Source organism: Amblyraja radiata, chromosome 6 (assembly GCF_010909765.2).
Source record: "Amblyraja radiata isolate CabotCenter1 chromosome 6, sAmbRad1.1.pri, whole genome shotgun sequence".
Classification (NCBI taxonomy): domain Eukaryota; kingdom Metazoa; phylum Chordata; class Chondrichthyes; order Rajiformes; family Rajidae; genus Amblyraja; species Amblyraja radiata.
This window is the reverse complement of record NC_045961.1, coordinates 33,165,603-33,174,431: the sequence shown is the minus strand read 5'-3', so window position 1 is coordinate 33,174,431 and position 8,829 is coordinate 33,165,603. Positions and strand designations below refer to the sequence as shown.

The following is an 8,829-nucleotide window of genomic DNA, read 5'->3' as shown; positions in this document are numbered from 1 at the left end:
CACAAAATTTCTCACGCTCAAATATCTGCGGGTGCTGAAAGTTCAAAATAAAGCAAAAATTGTTTTAGAGGTGAGTAAAAACCATGAGGGGAATATCAGGTGAATGCATAGTATTTTTCCCAGGATATGTGATTCAAGCATTAGAGGGGATTGGTTTAAAGCAGGGCTATCAAACTACCAGCCTGCGGGATGATTTTGGGGGGAAAAAAAGTAGTTTAGTTTCTCCCATGCAGATGGTGTGATAGGTGAGACACGGCGGCGGTGGTCCCAGCACCAACCCCCCTCCCCCTTCCCCCCTGATGCACGGCACACACCTCCCACCCTCACCTTCGGTGGCTCTATGTCCGTCGACTGCTCTGTCCACACCCCATGGAATGGGGCCGTTGGTGCAGCCTCCGGAGCCTACTATGGGAGGGGGACACCCTCCCCCCATCGGTCGCTACGCTCCCTCGCAATTTCTCACTCTCAACTCTCACCCAATGTTGGCAGCCCGGTGTTTGTGTGTATCCATCTGTAAATGTTTGTTCCTGTGTGTCATTGTGTGTATGTGTATACATGTGTGTGTGTGTGTGTGTATGTGTCTGGATGATGTCTGTGTGCATGTGTGTGTTTTGTGTGTTTCAGACAAAGGAACTATTAAAATAATCATAGAACAAATGAATATAGAGATGAGGTGGTGACAGGATGAAAGGAGGGGGCATTTGAATAGTTTAGTGAAACAATAGATCAAATATATCTAATGTGAAAATAACAAATAAAAGAGCCAAGAAGGAAATAAGTGTGATTTCTTTCATCTCCCAGATGGTTACTGATCTCATCACCTCTGACGATCTTCCCTGCACAACTTCCAACCTCATAGTTCCCCAGCCCTGCACTTCCCACTTCTATCTCTTTCCCAATATCTACAAACAGAACTGCCTCAGCAGACTCATTATCTTTTCCCATTCCTGCCCCACAGACTCATCTCCAAATAACTTGATTCCATCCTAAACCCTTCTTGTCCAGTCCCTTCCAACCTACATCCAAGACACCTCACACGCTGGTCAACTCTTCAATGACTTGCAATTTCCAGGCCCCCATTGCCATGAACGTCCAGTCTGAAGAAGGGCCTCGACCCGAAACATCACCCATTCCTTCTCTCCAGGGATGCTGCCTGGCCCGCTGAGTTACTCCAGCATTTTGTGATTATCTTTGATTTACATAGAAACATAGAAAATAGGTGCAGGAGGAGGCCATTTGGCCCTTTGAGCCAGCACCGCCATTCATTGTGATCATGGCTGATCGACCCCAATCAATAACCCGTGCCTGCCTTCTCCTCATATCCCTTCATTCCAACAGCCCCTAGAGCTCTATCTAACTCTCTTAAATCCATCCAGTGATTTGGCCTCCGTTGCCCTCTGTGGCAGGGAATTCCACAAATTCACAACTCTCTGGGTGAAAACGTTTTTTCTCACCTCAGTTTTAAATGGCCTCCCCTGTATTCTAAGACTGTGGCCCCTGGTTCTGGACTCGCCCAACATTGGGAACATTTTTCTGCATCTAGCTTGTCCAGTCCTTTGATAATTTTATATGTTTCTATAAGATTCCCCCTCATCCTTCTAAACTCCAGTGAATACAAGCCTAGTCTTTTCAATCTTTCCTCATATGACAGTCCCGCCATTCCAGGGATCAATCTTGTGAACCTATGCTGCACTGCCTCAATCGCATTAAACCAACATCTGCAGTTCCTTCCTATACATTCATGACTGACATCTACTACTAACCCTCCAACCCCCACAGTTATTTCGGTTACACTTCATCCCACCCTGCCTCTTGCAAAGACACTATCAATTTCTCAGTCCCGCCACATCTGCTCCCATGATGAGGTTTTCCATTCTAGGACATCTGAGATGTCCTCCTTCTTTAGTAAATTTGGATTATCCCCTGTTGTCATAGATGGATCCCTCACCCGTGTTTCCTATTTCTTCCCTCCCCCTGCCCCTCCCCTTCCACTTATGTTCCTTCCCAATCCGAGACATTGCCTATTTATTTTCTCTAGAGATGCTGCCTGACCCACTGAGTTACTCCAGCATCTTGTATCTCTCGACTTATATACAGTACCTTACTCTGGCCTCACAATTCACACTTCTTCTATTCTTGCCTCACATCTATTGTCTTTTCATCTCTGGGCTTTTGTTCCACCATCCGCCTATCAAACCCCCACTCACCTGTAACCAACTATCGCTCACCAGGATTTACCCTGCCCCTCCTCTCTTCCAATATTCTCCCCACCTTCCCTCGACCACAATCAGTCTGAAGTAGGGTCTTAACCTAAAAAGTCACATATCCATGTTCTCCAGAAATGCTGGCTGACCCACCGAGTTACTCCAGCACTTTGTGTCCCTCGTTTGCCTTTGAATTTTTTAAGCTTATTTTAAAATAAAACTGAGCAAAATAAATTAAATAGGAAAATAATTACTGGTATATGTGAAATGTAAAACAATAAAGGTATTTAGCATGAGTGATGGACAACATATGCCAGAAGAACTCGCACTTGAAAGTATAAATTATATTTATAGATAGTACTTTAACCAAACATCAAAATAGTAAACATGACATTTATAATTTGTTATATAGTGGTTTGCTGATGGTGAAACGCCAAATGTGTGGGAAAATGCCCAAAGTGCCGGCATCTTCAAGGGGAGAGGAGATGGAGCGTTACAAGAAAGGCACGGAACTTAAAAGTACTTTGCATAACCTTTCGATCATGCCAGTGAGGAAGCTCTTCCAGAAACTGAAAGATTAAAGCAAAATCAAAGTAGATTTTACTCTCACTAACCTGACATAAGGAATCATTAACACCGACTACTGACGATGCAAGCAGAACAGGATCAAAGTGAATGCCTCCCATCTGTTCAGTTTCACTTCCAAGATAGTTTAGATACTGCTCCAAAAAGGCAAAAAGTGTTTAAGATATCTGTTGACGACACCAAGCTTCCCTTCCCATTATTCCTTGACAAGGTCTTTAAATTGATGCAATATTTCAGCAGTGTCCCGTACTGGATGAACAGAGACGTCCTCCAGCTGGATATTGGGAAGATCAAAGCCATTGTCTTCATTTACCATCGCTGGGGACCATTTGGATCTGAATTAGACTGTTCTCAATTTCTGTCATACTTACTTTGAATAGTTTGCCACTTGCCTTTGCTAAATTACAGTTGCAAATTACCCCTACCACCAAGTCTGGGAGTAAATACATGGCATGCAGCAGAAACATCAATGGAGAGAATGTGCAATCTCCAATGTCCTTGGCAATGTAGCCGGGAATAGTTCCCACTCTATCTTTAAATTTGCCAGCAAGACCACTGTTGTTGGTGAATTAAGGAGACTGATAAGTTAAAGTATAGGAGGGAGATCAATCATCTATTTGCTTTGGTGGCATAACACCAACCTTGATCTCTACTTCAGTAAAACCAAAGAGCTGATTGTTGACTTCAAAAGAGGAAGATGAGGATCCTCGATGGGTTGGTGATGGAGAAAATCAATAACTTCAAGTTCCTGGGCATGCATATTTCTGCAGATCTGTCTGGAAAGAAAGCCCATTAATGACTCTACTTCCGTAGAAGATTGTGGAAATTCAGTATGGAAACAAATAATCTCTTGAACTTGTACAGGTGTACGGTAGAGAGCATATTGATTGGTTGCATCACAAAGGCTGGCAAGTGATAGAGTGGTGGTGGCCAGGGTGGTGTGGGTCCTTGTTGAGGCTGGCTACTTCTGTGAGGTGGCACCTCCTGTAGATCCCTTCGATGGTGGGGAAGTCAGTACCTGTAATAGACATTTTCAACCTCTCACTTCTGAGGTCTGAGGTTCCCACCAGCTTTAAAAGGGCATCAATAATAATAAGGGCCCAAGAAGAGCAAGGTGACGTGCCTCAACGACTATCGACCAGTGGCACTAACGTCTGTGGTCATGAAGTGCTTTGTGAGGTTGATTATGGCGCATATCAGCTCCTACCTCGACCTACTACAGCTCGCTTACCGACACAACAGGTCAACGGTGGATGCAATCTCACTGGCTCTCCACTCCGCTCTGGACCACTTGGACAACAAAAACGCGTATGTCAGGCTGTGGTTCATAGCCTACAGCTCTCTCTATCTCTGGCAACGGTCCCCAAGTGCCTGAAAACAGCCACCATAGTGCCGGTGCCGAAAAAGTCCAAAATCACCAACCTCAACGACTACCGGCCGGTTGCCCTGACTCCAATCCCCATGAAGTGCTTCGAAAGGCTGGTCCTCTCCCATATTAAATCCAGCATCCCTGCCTCACTGGACTCCCATCAATTTGCATACAGGGCAAATAGATCGACAGAGGATGCCATCTCTCTGGCCCTTCACACTGTCCTGACTCACCTGGACAGACAGGGCACGTATGTGAGGATGCTCTTCATTGACTATAGCTCTGCATTCAATACGGTCATCCCCACCAAGCTCACCACCAAACTCCACCAGCTAGGCCTCAGCTCACCGATATGCGCTTGGATCCTGAACTTTCTCACGGAGCGACCGCAGGCAGTGAGACTGGGCCCGCACCTGTCCTCCACCATCACCCTGAGCACCGGCACACCACAGGGTTGTGTACTAAGCCCCATGCTCTACTCCCTCTTCACTCACGACTGTGTCCCTGCATTCGACACCAACACCATCGTGAAGTTTGCAGACGACACAACAGTGATTGGGCTGATCACCAACGGTGATGAAACAAAATACAGAGCGGAGGTGCAGAACCTGGCGGACTGGTGCGCCAATAACAACTTGGCACTAAACACCTCCAAGACCAAGGAGCTGATCATTGACTTCAGGAGGTCCCATTCTGGAGAATACGACCCAATCTCCATTTATGGGGAAAGTGTGGAGAGAGTGTCCAGCTTTAAGTTTCTGGGCACTCACATTTCAGAAGACCTCACATGGTCCACAAACACCGCCGCGCTGGTCAAGAAGGCACAGCAACGACTGTTCTTCCTGAGGACATTAAAAAAGACTGGTCTGCCCCAACAGCTGCTGACAACGTTCTACCGCTGCACCACAGAGAGCATACTAACGTATGGCATCTCTGTGTGGTATCTCAGCTGCACGGAGGCGGAGAGGACAGCTCTTCAGCGCGTCGTCAACAGAGCGCAGAGGATCATCGGGACAGAGCTACCAGCCTTGGAGGGCATCTACCACACGCGGTGCCTCAGGAAGGCCCTCAGCATCCATAAGGACTCATCACACCCCTGCCACGGTCTGTTTCAACTTCTTCCCTCCGGCAGACGTTACAAGGCCTTCTACGCCCGAACCTCCAGACTCAGGAACAGTTTCATCCCAAGAGCTATAGCGGCTCTGAACCGGCCCTAATGAGTGCCCCCCACCCACCCCCTTTGGACAGTCTCCCTCAGATGGTCACGTCAATCAATTCAGCTTGTTTATTTATGTATTGTATTTATTTACCTTTCTTGGACATCAGTGGAGCTGCACACTAAATCTCGTTGCACTGACGTGCAATGACAATAAAAGATATATTATTATTATTATTAATACCATCATCCCCTCCAAGCCGGTTACCAAGCTCACGGACCTGGGTCTCTGCGCATCCCTCTGCAATTGGATCCTCGACTTCCTCATTCACAGACCACAGTCTGTCCATATTGGTGGAAATATGTCATCCTCGATAACAATCAGCACTGGAGCACCTCAAGGCTGCGTGCTGAACTCACTCTATACTCATGACTGTGTAGCCGGACATAGTGCGAACTCCATTATCAAGTTCGCCGACGACACCACCGTTGTGGGACGAATCACAGATGGTGATGAGTCAGAGTATAGAAGTGAGATCGATCGATTGACCAAATTGTGCCAGCACAACAGCCTGGCTCTCAACACCAGTAAAACTAAGGAACTAATTGTGGACTGGAAGCGGAGGATAGGGACCCACAATCCCGTTTATATCAACGGGACGATGCGGAAAGGGTCAAAAACTTCAAATTCCTGGGCGTGCATATTTCCGAAGATCTTTCCTGGTCCCTGCACACTGATGCAAATATAAAGAAGGCACATCAGCATCTCTACTTCCTGAGAAGATTACGGAGAGTCGGTATGTCAAGGAGGATTCTCTCAAACTTCTACAGGTGCACAGTAGAGAGCATGCTGACTGGCTGCATCATGGCCTGGTTCAGCAACTTGAACAACCAGGAGCGAAAAAGACTGCAGAAAGTTGTGATCACTGCCCAGTCCATCACCAGCTCTGACCTCCCAACCATCGATGGAATCTATCGTAGTCACTGCCTCAAAAAGGCTGCCAACATCATCAAAGACCCACACCATCCTGGTCACACACTCATTTCACCATTGCCATCAGGAAGAAGGTACAGGAGACTGAAATCTGTAACATCCAGGTTCAGGAACAGCTTCTTCCCCACAGCTATCAGGCTATTAAACACAACATCAAATAAGCTCTGAACAGTATTATTATTATTATTGCACCATATCTGTTTATTTATTGTGTATATATGGTCTATGATCTATAGACACACTGAACTTTCATCTTCCATTTTGTATTATGTTTACATATTCTGTTGTGCTGCAGCAAGTAAGAATTTCATTGTCCTATCTGGGACACATGACCATAAAAAACTCTCTTGACTCTGCTCAACAAAAGAGAGACAAAAGTGGACTAAAGGAGACAAAAAGCAGATAAGACCCGAGCTGGCTGCCTGCCCCTTTTCCGGGAATATGTCCGCGCCAGGGTGGTACTAGAGAGGGACTACGCACTGTCCACGGGCACCATGGTGCATTTCCAGGACCGCTGGGCACCATGGGGGTGGAATGCATCCTTAATAAGGATTGCAAAATATTTATTTAAGAATATTTGTTTTACTTGTACTATGATGATGGAATTGCTTTTGAATTCTTTTGTATTGTAAATACTTGAATAAATCTATTTTTGGTTTTTAAAAAAGGGACTAGGAGACAAAAGGGAGTCAGATACGAGAAGAGTGAAAGAGGAGAGTTACATGTCCCTGTTTAATAACTGAGTGTTCCTTATTGACTTCAACATTTTGGTACTAAGGATCTATCTTCCTCATCTTGGATGCAGGTAACCTGTGCAGCTAACAGATTACTTCATTGTTCTACCCCATTCAGTCGTATTTCAAGCCTTCAGAAACCCATTGCAATTAAAATGCAGCATGTCCTCTCAAACAGCAGGAACCCAGCAGAATAAATGGCACTACAATTATTTGCCAAAATTGTAGGCTGAATGATGTGCTATTTCTTCTCAGCACATCTGTCTTTCCAGAGTAATATTGTGGCCTTCTATTGCTACCCTCGTGATGCTTTATGCTAGCAGGTGCATTTTGTAATCAGAAAATTAAAGATACAACCATGACCTTTTATCAACAATATCAGGAATCTGCACGAGTAATTTTTTATCCATCCTGCCAATGGCCTGAAATCCACCAATTCTCTACTGTATCCATCCCACAGGATACACTGGATAGATTCATAATAGGCATCAGAATGGAGTGGAGAAGGTTCCAATTTAATAAAGAAGATATTGCAAAGATGATCATTCCCAAAAGAGTGGGGAAATAAGATGAAACAGATACAGAGACTCAGCCCGTTTACAAGGGATTATTTAATCTTAAGGGTTAGCCTGGATATCCTTCAGCAAGCAAAGAATGGAGCATTGTGCACAAATCTGCAGGAAATGGGCAAATTTGAACCACTCCTCAGTGCAAACAGAGCGTGACCTCACCATCCAAATCTGATGACACTTTTACCACATGACTGAGAAATTCTGCATGGATTTGTCATTTTGATGTAGCTTTAAGCTGTAATTAAAATAGCAGAAGCAGGACAGCTTTGGAATGCTGCACTTACATTAGAATTCCAGTCCTGGCTGCAGCCTTGAAGATGTGATACACACTTTCTCTTCATGTGCACCCGAGGTATATCATTGCCGACAGGAACTATGAAATGACTCATTTCCAAAATGCCATCAACAGGGTGGTCCATTTGTTCTTGTGTTACTACTAATGCTGACAGGCCTCCCCACAAAGACAGCCAAAGCAATGTCCTTGTTTCACCATTTATGTCATCTAACATAATGTATTGTCACGGCATCTTAAATACATCATTTAAAAAATGCAGCTTATTGGATGTTTAAACTAAACTCTTACCCAACAACGTAAATAATAAATTAAGCAAAATGTTTAAGAAAGGGGTAAGCCATTTAGGACTGATGAGGAAAGTTGTGAATCTATGGAATTCTCTGCAACAGAAGGAAGTGGAGGCCAGTTCACTGGATTTCAAGAGAGTTAGATATAGCTCGTAGAGCTAACGGAATCAAGGGATATGGGGAGAAAGCAGGAATGGAGTAATGATTTTGGATGATCAGCCATGATCATATTGAATGCCGGTGCTGACTCGAAGGGCCGAATGACCTACTCCTGCACCTATTTTCTGTTTCTATGTTTCTAACATCGCAGGCGTTTTCATTCCAGGAACTAGACTTCAGGATGATCTTGTGGGTAATGAGGGATACCCACTTCAAGTTTAACCACCCTCACCAATGAAGTGCAGATGTGCCTCATGAGTCACATGGCCACCAGCAGAGAAAGAGAGCAAAATGATGGAGACTTGAAGATACATTTCTGTGTTTGGAATGGCCTGGATGCGTGCTTCAGGCCTCTCCTGGTGTCCTAAGTCCTGCACCACATTGCACACTAGAGAGAATTGCAGGTAAAGCAGGATTAAAGAAAAATATAAAATTGAGAACGTGGCAATATTTCCACATGTTAATGTCCACATG

The 8,829-nt window shown here is 44.9% G+C and overlaps 1 protein-coding gene across 2 annotated transcripts in view; it reads right to left on the bottom strand.

Annotated features, from left to right (window-relative positions):
- rab38 (RAB38, member RAS oncogene family) overlaps positions 1-8,829 on the bottom strand; it is a 37,551-nt gene that overhangs the window by 6,543 nt on the left and 22,179 nt on the right. Inside the window, exon 3 of one of the 2 annotated variants that reach the window (XM_033022459.1) lies at positions 2,343-2,348. The exons of the other annotated variant lie outside the window; for it this stretch is intronic. Within the exon in view, the coding sequence (XP_032878350.1) occupies positions 2,343-2,348 (6 nt within the window). The remainder of the gene's footprint in view (positions 1-2,342; positions 2,349-8,829) is intronic. 2 annotated transcript variants of the gene reach the window in all.